We start from the raw sequence: 22615 nt of genomic DNA, 5'->3' as shown, positions 1-22615 counted from the left end.
TGGTTTCACAATCTGTAACAGCATCTGCCAAGTTACATGGCGGACTGCATGCAGAGAGCCAATGCTATGCGGTCCGAAGATGGGCTAAATATTTGCACAGCTCAGGAAGTGCTGTTTTCATTGCTTTATAGGCAGCAATGCTAACAGACACAAATACTTTGCAGAATTTACTCAAGCTTAAAAATTAATATTTTAATCCTTAATCTTAAAAAAAAAAAAAAAAAAAAAACACAGTCCAAGGAAAACTAGTGGTAAATGCAGTGCTTTTCATCCAAGCTGTGAGCAGCTCAAGCTCAGAGAATCACAGCAATTCAGTAGGGCCTCTGAAGGTTACCAGCTGAAACCTTACCAAGTTGTTTGTTAGCAGGTACTTGCACACACATTCTTTCCACCCTGCAATCTGAAAGCCTCTTGTACAATGTAAGAAGACACAAAGGTCTCAGACATCTCCCCTTTCCCTTTCTCTTTTCATCCAGCCCTCTTGGCAGTACAGGGAAACACAAGCAGCATCAACTCCTGCAGCTCAGAGTGAGTCAGGTGGCACACGGTGAGATTAAAACCTAACTGCACCAGCAGCATTCTTAACGCACACACAGGATTCCTTAAATACCCTCTGGCTTTACCAGTTGCTTCTGCCCGTTTTCCAGAAGCCTCACAGCAGCGTGCGAGCCTTGGAGCAGAATGCTGCCCCTTCCCAGGATCTCACAAGTCCTGGGTTCAGTCGGGCACCTTGCAAGGCAGAGCTCACCCTTTCCCCTCTGCACATAGCCTCAACGAGAGGCCCGGAGACCCAAAGCAGCCCCTCACCCATGGACACCATTACTCAGCTCGATTACCTCTGCACAGCCCAGAAAGAACACTGAGCAACAAGGCAGCATTTTTAAAATATTTTATTTATTATACAAACTATTTACAAAATCAGCTACTACAACCACAGGCTTCCAAATTTTGGCTGAACTCTGCCAGAAATTCAACAGAGGGAACTAGAATCTGACCTGTATCATCCACAGCTCCTGGTTTCTAAAAACATGCAACATGGCCTGCAGGTGCAGGCTGAAGCCAGACCCCAAAAACAGCTTCAGGAAATGTGGAACCTGTTTGACACGGTACCAGGATCCTAAAGCTTTCTAGGGAAGTGCCTCTATCAAGTGGGAATAAGTAAGGATAAAAAGAAAAGTAACAAGCCTGTGTCAGACGAAACATATGACCAGAGCGCATCCCCGCTGCCAGTGGTAAGGGCAGCATAAGAAGTGAACACACTTTTAAGGGTATAAAGCTAGAGACAAGTTTAGAAACATTGTGACGGATCCCAGGAACACGGGATCACCTAGGAGCCTGTGGAGACAATGGAGATGGGTTTAACTGACTAACAGCACCTGCACCCATCACAGTTCTGACTGCGCTTGTGTTGAGAAGTTCCTTGGCTCTGTACAGCCACTGAGAAGTGTGGGGTGCTGGCTGTAGTACAGTAAGAAACTTTAAGGAGCTCTTTCCAGCAGAGGAAGACTGCCCAATGTCCGGCTACGTCGTCCTCAGAGTAAAGAAGTCCAGCTCAGTAGAAGGGAGGATTCCTGAGGAAGATGTCATTGGCAAAGTTGGCCCATACCTACGAGTCTGGAGATGTTCTCAGCAGGTGAGACTGCAAGACAGGGCTGCAACGCGGGAAGGGCAGCAGGCTGCACCTCCCAGCGAACAGGAGTCAAGCCAAGCACCGCCACCTTTCTCTCAATCTCCGGAGAAAGCAGTCAAGTGGTGGTGCAGAGAAGACAGCAGCCACGCCTGTACTGACCATGGAAGCCACCCATGGTGTAAAAAAACAGCACTGTGCTCTCCACCCAAAGGTCAGGACCCTACAAAACGGAGGCTGCGCTAGAAAGGGGAGCCCAGACACTACTGAAGTGACCTGTCAGAGCGCAGTGGTGGCACCTCTCAAGCTGGCAGTCTCCCAGCATCCCGGTGCCAGTGATGGAATGAATTCACAGGGCAAAGAATCCCCCTGAGTAGTCTCAATGCTCAGCTGGCTGCTTTTTGGCACCAAAATGGCTTGTATCTTTCTGTACAGAAGTAGCACACTCAGACCAAGAATGGCTAAGATGCTGCCTTAACAGAAACACTTTCTAGATATAGAATGTTTCCCCAAATTCCCAGTCAACTCAACTAAGCTACACTGGGAAAAGAATATACAGTTATCTTAAAAAATTCTTACTGTGCAGAAGTCTGCCTGGATCAGACTGAGGACAGAAGGGGGCTGAAGAGGATGAAGTGAATTTTTATCTAATATGGTGTTCTGAAGTTAGCTCAGGGGTGCCAGCTTGAGACTCTATTCTGGAAGAAATCCAGCCATTCCATAATCCCGTGTAGGTTACATTGCAAGCAGCAGCAATGCAGGTTTCTCACACTTGCCAGCACGCCTTTGACTCCTGATCTGAACTAAGAAACTGCTGGGAACTTAAAAGATCTTCGTGAATCCTGCTTCACTGAAGAACCTATCAAGATTCCCAGATGCCCATTCTCTTTATTTCCTTGGGATGGCTGGACGGACTGCAAGCTTGGCACACTCTAATCGTGCAGGTCTGCCCACTCCTCTCCCCACAAGCCAGACAGTGGTGGGTGTGATGTACCATCCGTGCAGGCTGTTGAGTGATCGTCTGAGTGAAGTTCTAATTAACATTTTGTGCTGGAAAGCCAGCAGCCCTGAACGGGGCAGCAGGAAAAGGAGAGCTCAAGGAAGAAGGTAGGTAGGACAGAAAGCCAGCTGCTCTGCAGGCACCAACAACCCTCTGCAAACTCTGCCTGAAATGCAGTACAGAGAGAGAAGCCTCAGGCTGCTGCATGACAGAGGTAGAAGCCAAGACCCTGTGGTGTGGCTGGGAGGAGGTACGGTGCTCTGCCCAGTACCGTCGCCCCCACAACACAAGACCAGCGCGCATCGTAGCTGCTTACCGACCTGCCACTGTTCCTACATCACATACATACCCTGAAGGTGAAGGTGGGATAGGCATTGGTGTTCAGCATTGAGGGATCACAGTCATGCCCATACCCTCTCTCCTGAGGAAGGAAAAAGAAGGCAAGGGCGTGGGACAGCTTCCTGTGCAACATCTTTAATCAGAAACATTCAGCGGAGGAGAAACTCCTCTTCCAGTTCATTTGCAAAGGCTCATTACCAGCTGCTGCTGGAGAAGGACGCTTCAGCTGCTGGACCCTGGTGGAGGTAGTACAGAATCACTGTCAGGGCCAGCACTTGTGCTCTGATGAGACTGATCTCCCCTTTGGGTTGCTCACTCCAGGGAGGGGTACTGCCCATTTTTCTTGGTGGCATGGGTGACGGGATAGCAGCATCCAGAGCAAGACGGAGAAGGAGAACCAGAAACCCTTCTGGGACAGGTGCTGGAAGGAGGGACAACCCTGCACCCTTCATGAGTGATGGAGTTAGATGAGCTGTTGGGGAGCATCACTGGGGGAGTTGAGCCAAGACGTGGGAAGTTACTAGGGCTTCCCGTGAACCAGGTTTCCAGCAGAGCTCCACACTGGTCTTCCCCCTTCTTCCCTGAGAGCTACGATCAAGGCAGCTCAGCACGCTGCTTGCACCTCACTGCAACTTCTGCTCATGTACTCTTCTCACAGACGGACGGGTGTACGGGGTGCAGGGATATCCTGTGCAGTATTTCCGTGATGAGCACACCACACTCCTGCTGCTGTTTCACACTGAACCAAAGGGAGAATGAAGGAAAGGAAAAAGATGAGGTCTTGATGACATATTTGAGATATGGAAAGGCCACGTGACATCTTCTGGATGACAAATTCCTTTACACAGAGTCTTTGCCCTGCCTTCATTACCCATGTGAAGGGAAGAACAAGTAATGGACTGAACCTGGGTCTTGCCACAAAGAGCCAGGAGGCTGAACGGTCTCCTGGAAAGGGGAAAAAAATCACAGCATGCCAAAGCCTTCACAACCCTCGCTGATAGCTAGCTGCAGCATCTTGTGCACTTCTTCGTAGGAGTCATACGTAGGGAGGCACAGCTGGTTAAAACTGTAAGACAAAAGAAAAATCCCATTCAGGCCAGATCTGAAAGGGGACATCAGCTGATTTTAGACGGGTTAACACGCATATCCCACACATTACCTGCTATATGCTGCTTGCCCACCACAAATAGCCAGTGTCATTCCCAAAGCACAACGCAGAAAGTCTTACTCCTCTGGGATACTTACCAAGTGTGGGCTGTTGGCAAAGTACTGTGAGTTGGAGCCGCAATGATCTGAAAAGATGGAGAGAGTGCAGCAAACCCTCCCGGGGGCAGTTGGGATGAGCCAGTTGTGAACTGCAACAGCCTGGCCAGCTCCTCCTGTGTGAAGCTGGAGACCACAGTCCAAAACCACCTCATGACCTGTTAGGCAGCAGTAAAGGTAAGGTCAGCAATTCAATATATATAACATATATTTATGTAAAATATATAAAATATGAGCAAGTCACAAGATCGGTCAATTGATCTTGCAAGCTAATGCTTTACTAACAGTCACAATCTGCTGTTTCACCAGGTGTGACAGAGGCAAGGATTACATAGTTCCTTCTTAAAAGATGTCTCATGCTATTACTTCCCCACCAAGTCCTTTCCCTTAAAGCAGAAATACTTCTGCTTTCCTTAGAGATTTTATTTATTTTTAGAAATACCTGTATAGACAACCAGGTAGGCTTACAATGGAGAAGCTCGCTTGCTTCTTGCACTATATGAATCTTTTGCTTTTCCACATCCTCTGATACTTTTGCAGGAAGGTGGAGCCATCCCAGTGTTTACAGCTAGAACACTGCACTCCCAATCTCTCTTCAGCCTGGGTGTTTTGGCAGTTTCCTCTATTTTTCTAAATGAAGCTACTTCCATTCCCATACTCCTCCCACTGGGAAAGGCAGGGAGGGATGGGAACAATTACAAGGCACAAATTTAGGCTACTACATCAGTAGTCTCTACCACAGCACTGAACTCCAAACGCTCCATGTGGGCTGCAATCATGATCTTAAAGCATCCCTTAGAGATAAGTGCACTACCATGAAAGTCTTCACTAGCAATAATTCCCACCATTTCTTCTTGATGTCCTGCTGAACTGCATTTAATTAGGGTTTTGTTGGCTCTTCTTAAAAAGAACGTGGCTGCTGGATTTTTCCTGCTTCCAACTGATTAAGAATCTCTGCTCAGCAAGGCTGAAGGTTAACCCTCTGGGGGAATGTTATTTCATAATGCTTGGAGTCATGCTCTTGACTCCCAGATCTCCCAGTTTGTCCTTCCGTAAGCCTCATTTCCAACCAAGAAAGCTGTTCCCAGTTTAAGCTGCCTGCTTCTGTAGTTGGGCTAATTGCTGACAGCAAACAGGAGGGAGAAAGCTTTTCACCTACCTTCTCACGGAAGTGCCAAGATCCTCCTACCACTACAGCATGTGCCTTGAAGTCACAGACACTGATATCTCCAGTACCACACATAAGCAACTGAAAGACGAGAGACTGCAGTCAGACAGAAGGCCAGAAAACAAAAACACAGCTACTGTCCAAATCATAAATGCTTAAAATGCTTAGAGAAGAAACGTTTTGGCTTTATTCCAGATCCAAAAGCTCTCCATTTGTCAGAGAGGAGGGGAAATAAGGGTAGAGATGCTTAGGGAGCCAGCAATTACCTCAAGTTCATTTTCATCAAAAATAGCCAGTAGATTCTCAGGAACTAATTCATTAAGACCTAGAAGAAAAGAAGAGAGAAGAGCAAGCAAGTGCTGGCCCCAAGGACATAACAGCAGAAAAGAGAGGGAAGCAGAGAGCATGTTACCTTTCAAGAAGTGATCTACCTCCTCCCTAACCTGATTGGCCAGCCTGTACTGTGCAAGCAGATTCAGATAAAAAATTTTATTTTCATTGGTTACTGGTACTTGAGCTCCTCCTGTCACCAGCTCAACCACCTGAAAACAGGAGAACATTTCACATGAGTGTGACCAGCAGCATTCCTTAAACCTGAACTCCCACCCAGAATAAATCCTCCTTGCTAACACCTAGAGTAAGCTCAGTTTTCTGGGGTACACAATCCTCAGCCTCCCCTGGTACAGTTTGGAAGGAGTTAAACTGCCCCATGTTCAGGAACTGCCTCCTCACCTTCTCCAGCTGTCCTGTTTTACTATACTTCTCTTCAGCGAAGACCAGATCCATCTCACTCACATCATTGTTCAGTATGAAACAAACTTTTGATTTATAGAATTCTGGGTCATCTGTTTCAAAATACTGAGCGGGGAAAAAAAAAAAAAGAAAGAAGGAACGTGAGAAAGAAGAGGCAAGGGAAAAAATTACATATGTTGCTAGTGAGGACTTTGAATATGTTTCTACCACATTGATATTCCTCCTTTTCCCAGACCAAGCTTTACCTTGTAATGCATACGGAGCCCTATGATCTGAGCCAGGAAGGATCTGGTGAAGCGAGCTCGCACCAGCTGTTTGTAAGCACCTCCCAGGGATGACTCATAAAGACACTTTCCTACCAGGCGGCCGGCGAATTCATATAGTTTGAGTCGTACGCACGTGGGACGCACTGGATTCGGATGCACCTGTAAAGAGAAAACAAAATGAAATACTTGAGTACCAGACAAGGCTAGCACAAACAGTAGGTACAGGACCAGCTCAAGCCGCATTTCTCAGGTGTCCAAAGAACTTCAGGGTAATATCCTCAGAGCCAAGCAATTGAATGAAATGCCTGAGCCTGCCTGTGAAGAATACAAAGTGGTTTGCATCCACAGGTCAGAGGCTGTGTGAGAGCAGAAATGGATTCTGAAACACTCAGACCCAACAAAACCTCTAAACGCTCTGATGCCACCTCCTCTTCTCCAGAAATCCAGCCTTCCCTGCTGACTGCTATGGTGGTAAAATTATTGGTACTTAAGACTTGAGGTCTGGCTAAGAAGTTTATCCTAACTAAAAGAACATTCCTTTTGACTAAAGCTAGCAGTCTCTGATCGTTTCCAACCACCCACTTCTGAGCTAAGACAATACTGGATGTGCCACTCCTACAGGCTCCAGCAGGAGCCATCTCCACATATTGTCACAGATTCACTGCTCGATTCCTTCTTCCGTCCCTCGCAGGGGTGAGTACTTGGCCTTGTTAGCTGTCCAAATGTTCTCTCACTACAACCATAGTAGTTAAAGCTTCTGTCTGACCTTTCTTAAAAATGTACTTGAATTATTACACATTTGGAGTCCCTATGTTCACTGGCAACCCTCTGCTGTTCCTCCAACCAGTTCTTTTGCATTTCAATGGGTTAAGATCATTCTGCAAAGCTTTGAGAAAGGCAGTGGAAGTGACTGGGCAGGCCTCCTATAAATGCATAAGGCTGCACACTTCTCAACTTAGCAACAGTATTATTTAGCCAGCAGCATGTCAATTGTACAGAGTTTAGATTTGACTATTCAACACAGGAAACTGCAGACTCACCAAGGCCTGGTTGTTATCACTAAAGCGGGTGAAGAGTTGACTGGAGGTATCGAATAATGCCTTACAGATGAGCTCAAACCACTCTCTGCGTGGACCTCCCCAATCCAAAGCTACAAGATAAAACAAGTTAGTCATTCAGGGGTCATCAACTTTTCGTGCATGCAGTTTCGTGCATGCAGCTCAGTATTACCTGAGATGAGAGCTCATCTCAATGAAAGCTCTGTAGCAAAAAGAAAGCAGTAGACAGGGACTCCGGAACACTACATTCTGCTCCCAAACAGAGCCCTGATATACACATTTTTACATTTTTAGGGAGCTCCAGGTCCCTATGTAGGGTAGGGATACACAGCACCAGAAGGATAATTCACTAACATCTGTGAGAAAGTGAGAGCTGGAAAGCCATGAAGGACAGACATGCTACAAGAAAACAGAATTGCAGACTAAGAACTCCACTGTCATTCCCTTCACTTCCTCCTCAAGTAAGTTCATAGGATAACTCACCTTCTTCATCTTGAAAAACCACTTCAAAGTTTTTGCTCCAGTCAGAAACAGAAAAATTTCGCGTTGCTTTAAAAGACTGAAAAGAAGAAAAAAGTAAAATAGCAACAGCTGTCACTGCTTGGCATCCTGCAACCAATATAAAATCCTGCTCATGTGGATGGGCAATTTAAGCAACAGAGTACACAGGAAACACAATCTAGTACTCTAAAGCATAAAACGGAGAATTAGGAACTCCTAAGGTCTAATTCTTATTTGTTGAAAGCCATAGAAGCCAATTCCTCATCTCCTATTAAGAGAAGCAGAGAAACATTATGCACAAAATACAACTCATCTCAGAACCAGTATGAGGTTTAACAATAGTCTTAGCGCAACCCAGATATATCCCTCTCAAGGCTGCAGTATTGTTTAAAGTATTAAAATGCCTGTGGGTAGGAGCAATTTCTCTAAAGCACTTTCAGCCCACGAGTCAGATTTAAAAAAGGAACCTCTCAGAGAGCATTAGAAAAATAGCTTGAAGGGTTCACTGAGTTCATACTTAAAGCAAGTCACGAAGCAAAAAAGTAACAGTCTTCCAAGTGTCGAGAACTTCCTTTGTCCCGATTCTGGATTCCAATTAAAGAAAAAAAAAACGCTACACAGCTGTCCTCAATCATACAGTTAGCTTTGGCTTAGTTCATCTTCAAATGGATTAGAGCATCATGCTAGTCACTGCTTTGGGCTAAACACACTGGTCACATTTTTGTGCCTGTCAACCTTGTACATTGAAGCTTACATTTATTATTATGGCACTGAATTTGTTTCGTCTTACTAGGCTGTAACACCACTGCTAATGACAGTGCAGGAATTTCCAAAATAGCAAGAAAAATAGTCATGGAAATACTGTTAGAAATGAAGTCATTTTCTATGAAGCTATTAACTGAAACTTAATCTTGTAAACAGTGCAAGCTTGTACGTGCAGAAAATATTCCAAAACACAGATTTACTGAGTGTAAATCAAGGGGAATCCCAGCCAGTCCTGCTTTCCCCAGAAATGTTTTTCCATCTTTATAACATTTCTGTTAGGAGACACATGTGGAAACAATAAGTCAGGATAACTGCCTGCTCTGTGTACACAGTATTTAGAATGTCAGTTAAGCATTGTATTATATGAATGTATCAGTTCAGGTCAGGTTCAGTGAAGACTCAATGCAAGAACTCTACAGAATACTTCACCGTCACACCGAACCACTACTATCAATGCAATAGTTCCATGTGTGCAGCTAAGTAATACCTGACATGAGAGCTCACCTCACTGAATAGCTCTGTAGCAGAAAAACAGTAGATTAGGACTTAGGGACTCCAGCTTCTGTCCTCAGTTCTAGTCCAGATGAACTGCCTCTCTCAGAGCCTCAGGTCCCAGTGTAAAATGAGGACAGAATAGTACCAGGAGAACTCCTACATTTACTGGCTATGCAAGCATTTACCCTACACATCTCTCAGGGCCTGCTTTACTCTGACAAGTTCCTTTAAAAATAAAATATCAGAGCTGAAGTTTCCTCTTTGCTTCAGAAATTGATCCCATTTTACTGGGCATTGAGGAGGAGCGTGGCATCCCACCTGTTACCAAACCTGAACACAAACGAACTACCTTAAGACTTCCTTCTTTTTCCAGTGTCCAGCTGCCTAGTGGCATCCACCTTGAAACAGAAGGACTAATCATTTTTAACCTGGTTGCCCTGGCACACATCAGTTTGGGTTTCTTTAGGCACTGAGATGAAGAAAAAGGTTGGAGAAAGCACTGGGTGTTAGTGAAGTGACCTGTACACTCACCGACTCCAGCAGACAGTGACGGCTGACCTTCAGCGTGACCTTCGAATGAGGTCTTTTCATATGCACCTGACGCAGCTCTCGCTGAAAGAAGTTCACTTTGTCCTGGAAGGTCTCTGAGCCTCCTGTGAACGGTAACAGTTTGTGTCAGGCCTGAACTGCCAACACTTCAAACATCTAGAAGGCATTCCTAAACCTAACCGTACAGGTCAGCTTTACAGTCCAAGGATGAGTTTGTTACAGCAACACCTGGGACAGAACTCTAAAGGCAGTTTGCAGTTACTCTTGCTGACGTTCATATACTTAAAGGTGTACTTTTAAAGAGCATGACAGAAAAGCCAGACATGAACAGCTGGCATGATGAAATACGTTCCCTGGAAGCACCACCAGTAACAGAAGGTGAGACTCCAGGAATCAGGAGTTCCCATCACAGGTCCTTCAGTGCTCACAGTCTTCATTCCCAAACAAAACTAGCAGACAAGCACTAACCTCTCAGCTACTGTACCCACCCCCTGGCCCTTTACCTATATTTTTATGCAGGGAGCGAATAAAAGTGGCTGCCAAGATGTTCCTCTCCTTGCAGCTGAGCTCCACAGGGGGTTGGATCCCATCATCCACCACCAGTGTCAGTAGTTTGTGCACAGGGTCAGGACCCAGGTATGAAAACTAGCAGCAAAAAGATGCGAGAAAGGGTTTAATGCATAATGTAAAAGGCACAACACGTACAGCAGACAGCAAGACCACCTGCGCTCTCAGCCTCCCTCTGCTCACCCATGCAGACGCAGTTAACAGGAACACTACTTCAAGCATCTGGACTCCAGTTGGGAGGCTGCTTCAAACCTCATTCCCTAGCCTACAGGCTTCACTGGACACCGTCACAGCATTTTAGCATGGTTATGAAGAAAACAAACAATGGAAATGCAAAAGGAATCAAGATTTTTGCCCAGAACTGGGACAAAAAGCAGAAAGGAGTAACACAACTGGCTCCTCCTCATAAATATTAGCAGAATTTAGGCACTGTTACAGCATTCCAGAATCTGAATTTTATGCAACACAATGTGCTCTGTGGGCGGAAGCCCTTCTCTCCAAAGGGAAAACAAAACCAAAACCAGACAGACTCTCAGTTACGAGGACCACCTCTTGTGGAAAGAGACTCACCTTTGTGCCAGGACATACTCTAAAGGTGAAAAGGCGCCACGGAATGATCTTCAGGTAGAATTCTTTCACTGAGAATTGCTGAGTAATCACAACAAGAAGAAAATGTCAAAGGTCACGCATGCGTTAAGGGTATTCCCTGAAACACTTGAGGTACAGGACAAACATGGAAGTTAGGCTTCCCTCTAACCCCAGGGACTGGTTTTGGAAAAGTTTGGTGAAATCTTCCTGTGGTGTAATATATAAAAACTTTTAAAGTTGGCAACAGCATGCAGAACTAAGCAACTTGTTAGTAAGACTGTACCATGCACACTTCTGATGCATGTGGAATACTAGCAAGATACAGGTTATACAGCAGCAAGCCACTGTGCTCAGTAGAACATCACCAGTCTAATTGGAGGGTAAAAATTAAGTATACTTGAGAGGCTGAATTCAGGACAAGATTCTAAGGCAGTGACAAAAACAATCTGGAAAAAGTTACGTTCTATCTACCAGAACTCTTGCTATTACTTCTTCAATCCCTTAATTTTCACAACCAATTAAAAAAAAAATTAAACCAAAAATGCCCTTGTAATTGCTAAATCCAGGAGATCTGAAGAAGTTTCTTTTACAGTGCATTTTTGCCAGAACAAATGGCTACCAATTGTGGAACTGTTGCCTTCTGAAGAGCAAGCTGAGATGAAATTTTAGCATCTTTAGAGAAAACACAGAACTATTTTTCTGCACAAGTCTGTTCTAGCTGCAGTGACTGGAAAAAATGTTGATTGGCATTTTTCCACTGAGCAATTATGAGCAGAAACACCTTAAATAACAGCATAAGAACAGTCAGCTATTGCACGGGACAGATGCTCTAGGTATATAGAGAGAGATCCAGGGAAACAATTATGCAAACATCAGGAACACATTCATAACTTTGTCATCTACAGGGAGCCTGCAGTAGTACCCACTTCTGGGGATTTTCTTTACCAAGTAATGCAACAGAAAAGACTACAAAATTCCAGAATAACCCTCCAAGGATGAAAGGATGCTGAGCTCATGAGGACCCAGCAACTCATTCTCAAAGTCAGTTCTTAGTGCTGAATGCTGCAGAGATTTAGAAATCTCTAGCAACATCCTCCATCCTACAACTGTTTCATAATCCTCTCTCTTTGTCAGGAAAACAATTCCTGGATTAGCCATTTACACTGATACTTATCACATTTTCCAGAATGCTTTCAGATTAACAGATCAACAAAGTGAATTCATTAGTAGGATTTAGTGGAATTTTCTTTCTAATTTCCCTGAATGCCTAGAGACAATAAGAAGGGTAATTGTTTTTGCTAAAAATCTTATTACAACAGAATCTTCAGCTTCTCTCAACTTGCTTGAATCATGTTACTTCTACTTATACATCTATCCTTCATACTCTGACCACTTTTTTCTTTTATTTTCCCTGCAACATTCAAGAAATAGGAAAGATAAATCCATAAAATCCAATAAGTGTTTTCCTCTAAGTTCAGGTCTAGAGGTATCAAAAACCGAGACAGGGAATTGCCAGCCTGACCTGAGCAGAGCAAAGGACAGGCAAAAAGGAAGCCTATTGAATGATCAGTGACAAGATTCCTAATAGGCTTGAATGAGACCTAGAAAAACACTGTTTCCTAAAGCTTCAAGGAGCATTTTAATATTAATCTGTTTGCTGTCTACCCACAGGCAAAACTTTTTTAGCCAAATTTGTGGCATGTAAATGTGGAGCCAATGCATAGGGTACAAATAAGCTCTTCAGTTGTTGTGTTCCTTGTGTGCACTCAGGATTGGTACTTTTGTGGTCTTACCTTAGGAGACACATAGCAGTAGACTTTTTTAGGTTTCTTCACTTTCTCGGGAGTTTGGCTATCAGAGGGAGAATCTTCGTCTTCATCCTCGGTTGCGGTAGAAGGACGGCGCTGGGAGGAGCTCAGGTGTGTTGGTGGAAGGTGCCACTGAGTGTTGGTGTAACTAGAAGCTTCATAAAGGTAGGCTTCAAAGTAAATGCTGACACCTGAGGTGGACACGTTGCGTTCTACAATATTCTTTTCATTCTCTGAAGGAAATGGATAAGAGTTGTGCAAATCTTAATGCAGCCCAGAACCAAAAAGTAAAGAACCCACAACAAATTAGTAAATTATGATTTGAATTAACAGAAGGCTACACATCCAGGGAAAAAGCCTGGTGAAGTGAAACTCTGATAAAGAGAACACTGGAGTGGGATGCAAAGATTACAAGGTAGTAGTTTGTCTGCCCTGACTTCAGATTGTGACTAGTTTGATAAACAAAAACAAAAACCACCACAAACAACAAAAAAAGCACATCGGTTTCATACAATGATCCTCATCCACACAGCTCAACATACAATGCACAGCTCACTTTCTGTATGTCTCAGATGCCAAGGACTAGCAAGCAGCACAAACTGCCTAATTTCAGAGATAGCCCCCCCCGAGATAGGTATCAAGGCATGAATGGTTTTATCTGATGAGGGAGTAGAACATCAGCCTTCAGAGATCTCCTTTGTCGGCAACAAATTAATTTAGCATTTTTAAATGAATAGGCATTCCTTGAGCAATTAAGCATGGTTGGCCTGCAGAGATGCTACACTCAGCTCTGCTGCACAAACGTGTGTAGCATCCTGCAAGAGAACACTCAGAGAATGAATACTGAGCAGCTCTTGACTCACCACTTAGAACAATGATGTCAAAATCACCATTGCTTATGGGCTGGTTCTGGTAGGAGATGCAGGCATGGAAACATCCCCTACAGTGCAACGTGAGTCGGAAGAACACTTGGCAAGTCTGCCGGTTGGACACCACAGACTTCTCAAACACAACGTCAGAGTTCTCTTCTTCTTGAGGACCCAGCTAGACAAAAAACACAAAATAAAGAGGGCAATTCTCTCAGCTCACCCCAAAACGATCAGCCAGGGTTAGGGCTGCACTCACCTCATGGATGGAGAGGCTGTAATTGTGCTCATCTATCAGGGACACGGAATTGCTGGTGGGATTGTCATACTCATCTCTGGGAACTATCTGTAGGGTGTGCTGCTGTCCACAGGTCAGCACCAGAGTGGAGAAATGGCAAACAATTTTGGTTTTGGAGGGAACCACCATCCCTGAAGTAGACAACAACAGTTTAGAGTCAGAAAGAACAAAAGAAAAGCAACTAGGAACACAATCCCCCTTGAAAATGGATAAAAATTCAACATATTCTATGCCTTGACATTCAAAAAATCAACATATCTGAGCTCTAAAATGCGCAGCATGGTGCACTGGGGTCACCTCGGGTCAGAATCTCAATACTGATAAAACAAGCCCAATTACCAGCCCTCTAAAGTAAATCCTGTCCTCCATTCTAACCTTCAGCTCTAGAACTTGCTTTCACTGCAAATACAAAGGACAAGCCCACTGACATCCAAGAAAACCTGTAAATTCAGTTTATCAAATAAACTTTAGCCTGAAGAATACCCGAATTAAATCTGAGCTCCCCCTTTCTGAAAGGGTAGCTTAGCAAGCTTTGTATCTATTCACAATGCAATTTAATGGAGGTACCTTCAGTGAAAATGTGTCTGAAATATAAAAGATGCTGATCAAAAAGCAAAAGTAGAAGGAAAAAATTTAAAAAGGATAAAAAGGAAATCTTTCTAAAGAAGCATATACTCAAAGGTAGCAACTGTTCCAGGAGCTCAAAGGAACAGAGGGGGGTATTCAAAAGAGGAAAAGCATCAAATCAAGACAGCATTTCCAGTTCAGCTTACTTTCACAAAAGGCATTCTCTGAGTACTAGATGGATCACGAAGAAATTATTACAAAACTGAGAACATGCCACAAATAGTTAGGGAGTTTAAGAAGCACTAATGACTTATTCTGTAAGACAGCTTCTATTTAGTCACGTACTGGTAGTCACAAGTACGTTTTAATCACAGGTTATTGCTGGGATTTACATGTGGCAAGAAGATAGCGGTGAAGGGTAACCCTTTCCCTGTCACTTATCTATTTTATTTGGAAATATGTACACCTAACTGCCTCCAATATTTCCATATCTACTTTTGGAATCATTACAGGGCCACCTAGGCCTTACCTGGCTGAAACACCTTGTAGTAGGGGCTGTAGGCCACATTCAAGCCACCGAGTTTTATAGAGATCTCGTATCTCCCAGCCCTGCGCACAGTGAAGGCCACTTTCACCACGTTGGAATTAGGCTCCTGAAGAACTTCCTGGGTTACAGGAATATCAATTGCTAGCTCCACATGGCAGATGTGAACTCGCAGCCCCAGAGGCCGGTGAGCTGGGAAAGGCTGCCCGTTTTTATAGAATAACTGCATGGGAAATGGAGAAAAACATGTCAGCAGAAATACATGGTGCACAGAAAGCAAGTCACCTTGCAACAAAGGGACAATGAGGCCAAGACCCCTAGCTCGGCACAGGAATAGAAACAAACAGCCAGCTCTCTCACACAGGCTACGTCCTCCGGAACCAACAGGACACAAGGGGGCATTGAACAACCTCATTCTCTTTTTCCTACCAGGGTTCAAATGAGTGACTCAAAAAGAAAATGCCTCCAGGCATTTCTTCTCTGCACAGTTAGTGTGTATCAGAAGAGAAAACAAGAGAACACACTGCCCAAAGAAAGAGAAAAGCAAAGCCATGTCCTTTCAGAGAAACAAGATTGTCTTGTCCATTTGTGCCCAGCTAAGCTCTCACTGAGTTATTACAGAAAACAACATGTTGAGGATGCTGACCTTAAGGAGCTTCTTATCATGCTGCTAAGAAGCATCAGCATGAAAAAAAACTTGTTAGACACAGTCACTCAGCTCAATCACAAGTTATCCAGCAGACAATTTTGGCACACCTTAACCAGTACTCCCTCGCATGAAAAGAATTACATCTTGAAACCCTGAGTGTGCAGCTTGGTTTGCAGGATAAATCCTTCCTGCCATCAGCAGAAAGTTACCACTGTTCCCTGCATACAGAGGGCATACAGAGCCTGAAGGAGTGTGTGTATTGACTGGCAGGGAGAGGAACCAGTGCATACAACAGCTACTGCTGGTGAATTAAGGACTAAGCAAACAGGAGATGAGTATGGTGTGCACAGGCAGACTGTTGGAGCTGCCATGAGTGAGACTGAGTGAGGTGAAGGGGGTAAATTTAAATAGCAGGAACTAAACAAGTCCCTTTCCTTTCAGCTCTTTTTCACTGCCTGTCCTGGAGTGAGAACTGCTCCTCATACACCAAAAGCAGAAGGGTTTTCTCACCTCCCTAAAATGGATGGGTACGGCAACCTAGTTGAACCTTTCTTGCTTTGATACCCTTCTGGGTGGGGACGGTGGGACAGAAAGCACACGAGCCCTACAAAGCCTGCTCAAACTTTCTCCACAAAGCTCCAAACCCTCAGCGTTCAGGCCCCTCACCAATCTCATTTGTATAATTGTTCCATTCCCCCAGACTTGGTCTTTTGGGACTGGGGGGAGCAGAAGACACAAACAGAAAGCTTTCCTACTCTTAAGTTACCTCCAACTTGTTTTCCCCCTGTCCCCCACTCTCAAAAATAAACTGAAGGGCCCACCCCTAACTCAGACCTCTGTCCCTGCCCCCAGAGATATGTGGAAACAGAAATATTCCCTTACGTGCACTCGGAAGGCCATGCTGTGGCCCACCTCGTGGGGGTCCTTCCAATCCCAGGAGATTTTGCAGGACCGGGGATCCAGGTAGTTGCCTCGCACGTAGTCATAAATAGTTCGCTCCCCTCGGCGTTCCCGGTCCTCATGCTGAAGGAAGCTGACTATACGTGCGGCAAGCTCAAAGAGGAACTTAATGGTGAAGAAGAAGGCTACCACAAATACTGTGATCCCACCTGCAGCAAGGAGAGAACAGAGGCTGGTTGCAGCATCATGGCTGAGTCTGGCACGGAGGTCCCACCTTCCTCAGCCCAAGACGACGCCTTTTATTAACGACATTCTAGTCAACTGCGAATTAGATGTTCAAGGCAGAAGCTATTGTGCAAACATTTATGGCTTGTGTTATGCTAGAAGTTAGGTTAGAGAATAACACATCCCTTGAAACACTGCAAATGACTGCAAGTAGAGGAGAAATAGGTAAAGGTGGTACCGAGTCTCAACTATGGCCAGCAGATGCCCCAACAGAAGCAAGGAATTCCCTCTGAGTTGCAAATTAAAACTACAAAGATTCCTTTACAGGAAACAGTCAGGTAACCACACAAGCCCTGCACATCACATTAAGACTGGATTGAGAAGCATCATGGAGGCAACAACCCTGCACTAGTTCTCAGGAGAAAGAGTAAGGGAATGGCTTACAAGTGAGGTTGATGGAAGGACTTTGGGAACAAGAAGAATGGAGAAGGGGCAAGTCTGCCAGGTGGAAGGCACAATGCAGGGTGACAATAACTTCATGTTTGTTAGGTAGACTCTAAGCTAACGTGAAAGCCAGGGCTTTCAAGAAATTCCTCTAAAGCCTATGGAGAGGTCAACAAATACAGTGGCAGCCTTTCCTTCACTTACCAATAATGTAAAACATCAGGTCCCTTCGGTGAGACACACAGCCGAGGATCACAGCTGCATCTAGAACACAAAATAGGCCAAGTCCAGTCCAATGACTCTTCCTCACACACATTGGCCTAAATTTAATCTATGATTCCTCAGGCAAATACCTATCATCCATTTTTCCTCTCCAACGACATCCCTAAGGCATTATTCCAAAAGACTGAAATACACAAACAGCACAGCATGCTACAAGGAACAGTTCTCTCACCATTACAGATTCAGGGATCTAAAAGGAGAACATATTATCCTCAGAAACCAGTGACAGTGTGCTCCGGGTACTGCAATAAGGGGCTACTTTTTGCAGGATCACCAGTTTCAGCAACATCTGAAAGCCACTCACCCAAACTCTCACACCTACAGGAAGCAAGTTTCTACGCTACCATGAAAGCATGTAACAGAGCCACCACCAAAATGGACAGAAACTGACCTCAATCAGCAACCTTAGAAAAAAGGAACAGAATAAAAGGGCTGTGGACAAGACCAACCCTACTTGTTCAGAACAAAATCTTCCTAGGGTAGGGCTGATTTTTTTTTTTTTTTTCACCCTATGCCTCTAGTACAGAAAGTACAAATGCAACAAAAAACAGTCCACCAGTATTTTTCTACTCATTTCTGCAAAGCAAAACCTCTCAGCTGAAACTCTCCCTGATCAATACGCAAGCTAAAACCTTGGTTTTGCACACTGTTAAGATGACAGCAATTTTTAGAGACACCGATCTAGAATCAAGTTCTCACTGGGGGGCTGCTAAACAAACATGTAGTAAAAAGACTACGCCCAGAACAACGACATGCTCTTTGGTTGATAGGACATAGCTGGCAGATGGAACAAGCAGCAGCAGCAGCGATGAACGTGTGTGACAATCAGACAAACGATTTGGCATACACTGATGCATACAATATAGCTCACCATGTCACCAGTCAGTTAGTGAGAAGCTACATTGTGCATTCAAACTGCCTTTTTTTTGAGCAAACACAAAAGGGGAGTTATTCATCGGTCATCTCAACAGCAGCAGCAGTGGTTGCTAGCATGCAGAAAGCTTCAATGAGGCACACACACACACCCTGCCACAATGGCCATCGCTTTCCAGCCCAACAAATCCCCTCTGCTGCCCTCCACGTACACTCCATCCCTCTGACTGAAGAGCAATCACGTACCTTTATACAACTGCCCATGTTCTAAAAGCCAAAAGGAGGGTACCCATTCTTCAGCATCCTTTTTCTTTGTGCCCAACACTGGGGCAAGCGTCAGCAAGAAGAGGCCATAGAGAAGATTATCACAGAAAATGAAATTCCTGGAATTTGCATCACAGAATCACTGCTGAAAGGCGAGGACCTGAGCACAGCAATCTCTTCCTCTTTGTGGAAAAAGGTTGTTCTGCAACGCTGCTCCTGGTACCCTGTGGTTTGTTAGCTTCCCTGGAAAAGGAAGAAAGAGACGTAAGTTAGATAGATCTCCCCGTTGCTGAGGACAAATGTAGCAACTAGAAACACGTGAGAGGCATTGCAAAAGTGCAACCAGATGTCGAATCCAAAGAAGCAGCGCTGTGAAGATATCAAGGTCAATTAGGTGCGAGGCTTCAACATGCCCCCAGCATCCACATAACTATCTCATTTCATAGGACCCCCTGAAACCGGCAGGTTCAATATTAGAGGGGTAAAAAAGAAAAGGAAAAGCACCACTATAACATGTCCCCACATGCTTCATTGAGCTCCTGGGTTTCCCAGAGCAGCCAGGAAGCTGTGTGCTATTCAAGAATAGCTCTAAGGACCAGGTACCACTGGAAGGCCAAAAAAATGCCACAAAATGCCATATATTATCACAACCTATTTTTTCCTATGTCTAGAGCACTACTTACAGGCAAGCAGAAAGAGGAAAACAGGAAAAAAAAAAAAACACGCTGCAAGCTCTTGGACCTTTGAGCAGATGAGATAGATTTTTGCCACCGATGTTTTAAACCTTCAGAAAACTGTTTAGCTCATACGGCATTTCAATTTCAGCAGCACAACCCACTGAACTGCCGTTTACTGTCAGTACTGAGATTTAAATAAAATCTAACAGCAAGAATTGATGCAGCCCACATTAAAAAAAAAAAAAAAAAAAAAAAAAAAAACAGGACGTATGCCAGAAGAGAAGCCACAGAGCCTACACAGTTGGTACCCACTCATTCAGAACCCAGATTACGTAAAGGAGTGAGAATGAAGCGGACCCGTGCTCACCACGGCAGCTCCCTGAAGTGCCACCTCCCCTGGGGATGCGAGTGCCGTGCTCCTCCTGCCTGCCACACCACTCCTTGCTCCCTGCTCTCCTACCTTCCTCCTCCGATGTCTCACTGCTCTCCATCCCAACCATCACACAGAGCCACCTGCATTTGCACGCTGCCACTCGGGCTCTAAGCTTTCCAACTCGCAGGAAAGCCGTCAAGTTTTTGAAGGTGCTGCAGAAGAAGTCAGACTCGCGCTGTCTTTTCCTCCCCCTCGCCTCAGGGAAAGTCCCACCCACTCAGCTATTTTCTCCTTTCCTCTGGTTGAACGAACACGTTGCAGTCCCCAGGGGCACAAGTTCTTATTTCTCCTCTTAGAGGAAGCTTCAGGTTTATAAACTCTTCTCTCTGTATATTTAGAATCACAGATTAGCAATTTCTTTGATATTTCAGTTCTTCCACAGTATATATCCGAAGTGTCATTGAAACACACAGTCTTTAATGCTCACTTGCCTGTGCCACAAGTGCCTGGCTGAACCTCTGCTCCTGCCTGGCTTGGCGGTGAAAGGTGTGCACCTCCTCCCTGCACAGCTGAGAAATTTCACAGAAACTCTCCACGGCTTTGCAGTCTGTGAGATCTCCCAGCATCTTACAGCATCAGTCTCTTCAGGTCACCAAAAAAGCAGCAACACGGAAGTGACACTGTGGGTTCACCTACTCAAACTATTTCTGCCTCAACCCATAACCCTTTCCCTTCTGAAAAAAAAAACATGCTACAAGTGACAGCTTCTCTCAAGAGAGGAGGAAAAGACCTGCAATTTCAACTACAAGGGTTTCTGAAGTCAACTAAAGCCTCCCGATCGGGGCTGCAGAATTTCAGAGCAACCCCCTGTGTCCAGCAAGCTGTCTCCTTCAATCAGCCCAGCAGCTTCTCCTTTTAATCATCTCGACGTGAAGCGATAGGCGAGGCGCCAAGTCAGGAGGCCAGCAGAGATGAAGAGGCTGTGACACAACCAAGTTCCCTCGAGCACACACGTTGGCAGCAGCTTTAAGGATGCTCCTGCAGCTGGGAAACACTGGGTAAAGATCTGAGCCGCTAGTAGCTGGTGTTCAAGACAGGTTGCTGCTCACTTAGCAGAATGCAGATCCAAATTAAAATAGAATCTGTGCTAAGAACCGCCACAAGCTGGGAAACTAACTCAGAAACGCTGCAGCATAAGGTGCCATCCTAGCTGGGCTGAAAAACTGCTGAATTGACCTTACAGATCCAGATCCAAGGGCACGGCAAGCAATGGTCTCCTGCCATCTGCAGGGAAAATGGGGATTTGGAAAGCTTCATCTCAAGGAGAAACACTTGCACAATTAGGAGAGACGGCATGGACCTGTAAGGTAAACAATACCAGTGCCATTGCTTCTCTCGAGGCAGCAAGGAAAACAAGGCCAGTAACAGGAATGAGTTTTGTTTGCTTTACTGTTTCTGCAAAGCCAAAGGAACACAAGGCAAATCTCCTGCAAAAAAATAACCAATGTGTTTGTACATAGAGGGGAGCTATAACAGTGATGGCACATTTATGGGGCTACAGCTACAGAGCCAGCTGGGGGCATGCTATAAAGGACAGATTTACTCAGCTCCTAAAAATCTTCTATGCCTCTTGGAGTTTTCCTGGTGTGCTGATAAATCTAACACTTTTTCTTCTCTCCCTTGAGAAGCTCCAGCATTAAGAAGAAAAATGGTTTATAACCCTTTCTGTGGTTTGATACCGCCTCAGAGAATTCAAGCTGAAAGCACCGTGCTTGCCTCTGAGCAGGACATCCCCTCCATCCACGTGTGCAGTGTCCGCCACCACCAGCATCTTGTGCCACACACAAGAAAATTTCCCTTCGAGTGAAAAGACTTGGTATTTTCTCACATTAATGGAAGCGTGCAGGAAAGAACAAGCAGGATTGCCGATGGGAACTTGCTTTAAAATACACACTCAGAAGACTGAGGAGTCAGCTCAAAAGGCAGGGAGTTGACTCCAGTATCAGCCACCAAGGACAAAAGGCGCAATGACAAAGGTCTGTACAAGGTAAATCTGCCCTTCTCTCTCCACGGCCGGCACTTACTACACACGCATTTACACACAACCCCAATGAAACACCGGCAACAGAAAAATGAATGAATATGGGTGAGTTCTGCCAGCTGCCTGAGGATTTTTCACCCCAACTGTGCAATCGCTTGGGGTTGCGAGTTCCTCCCCAAGCAGAGCGAGCCAGCCGGGCAGCAGCTCTCTGGCCATCCTCCTGGGGATGATGTCCCCTTTCCTCCTCCACCGCTCCCTTCCCCGTGAGCCCCCCAGCCCTCCTAGCAGTGCCGGCACAGCCCCACCAACCTCATCTCTCCCCCCAGCAGTGAGCTCTGGTCCATCACGAGCGTGGTTTCCTCAACCAACCTCGCAGCCTCACTGCTGGACCCTCAGGCACGTTCCCAGCAGCGAAGCTCTCCAGGAAGAAGCTTGCTCAGGGGCTGCAGCCACACTTTTTCTACGCAGAACCGGCTGTGTCTGTGTGACACCAGCAGCCACAGGTCCTGGCTACCCCAGGGACACACAGGAGGGAGCTGAGCGCGGCGAGGCCCGGCTCCCCTTCCCCTGCACCTACAACCCAGGCACCAACCCCCCCTCAAGGGCTTTGCTCCCTGGGGCGCTGAGGCTCAGGATAAAGCAGCGGGGCTCCTTGGGGAGCCCTCCGCAGCCCGGGGCCGAGCGGGGCAGCACGGGGACACCGGCTGCGGGGCTCCCACCCCCCGGCGGCCCCCCCGGGGACGAGCCGCACGGCCCCGGCCCCGCTGCGGGCAGCCCCCCGGTGCCGCAGCCCCTTCCCCGCGCTGGTTACCGAGGGCTCCGGCTCCGGTGCGGCGGCTCCCGGCTCGGCCTCCCCGGGAAGTGA

The 22615-nt window shown here is 45.7% G+C and overlaps 1 protein-coding gene across 1 annotated transcript; it reads right to left on the bottom strand.

Moving 5' to 3' along the window:
- Nucleotides 1–875: 875 nt before the first annotated feature.
- AREL1 (apoptosis resistant E3 ubiquitin protein ligase 1) lies at nt 876–22606 on the bottom strand. The gene is made up of 20 exons (XM_084286980.1): nt 22562–22606; nt 18642–18902; nt 17445–17504; nt 16554–16780; nt 15008–15245; nt 13873–14042; nt 13611–13791; nt 12733–12980; nt 10922–10999; nt 10288–10429; nt 9767–9888; nt 7958–8033; nt 7457–7566; nt 6396–6575; nt 6130–6255; nt 5810–5939; nt 5664–5722; nt 5389–5478; nt 4212–4387; nt 876–4032 (listed from the first exon to the last, which is right to left on the bottom strand). Exons 3-20 carry the CDS (start codon nt 17458–17460, stop codon nt 3930–3932), a joined length of 2472 nt encoding a protein of 823 aa, XP_084143106.1. The 5' UTR covers nt 17461–17504; nt 18642–18902; nt 22562–22606; the 3' UTR covers nt 876–3929.
- Nucleotides 22607–22615: the final 9 nt, after the last annotated feature.

This window comes from Netta rufina (genome assembly GCF_964035555.1).
Source record: "Netta rufina genome assembly, chromosome: 5".
In the NCBI taxonomy this organism is placed as follows: Eukaryota; Metazoa; Chordata; class Aves; order Anseriformes; family Anatidae; genus Netta; species Netta rufina.
This window is presented reverse-complemented; position numbering and strand designations above follow the sequence as displayed.

Bases quoted from the DNA above. Each gene is read 5' to 3' on its own strand.
- AREL1 (XM_084286980.1), bottom strand. The intron at 8,034-9,766 runs GTGAGTGTACAG...TCTTCTTTTCAG, and splicing joins GTCACTGTCTGCTGGAGTCG to TCTTTTAAAGCAACGCGAAA. The intron at 5,723-5,809 runs GTAACATGCTCT...CTTTTCTTCTAG, and splicing joins GGTAGATCACTTCTTGAAAG to GTCTTAATGAATTAGTTCCT.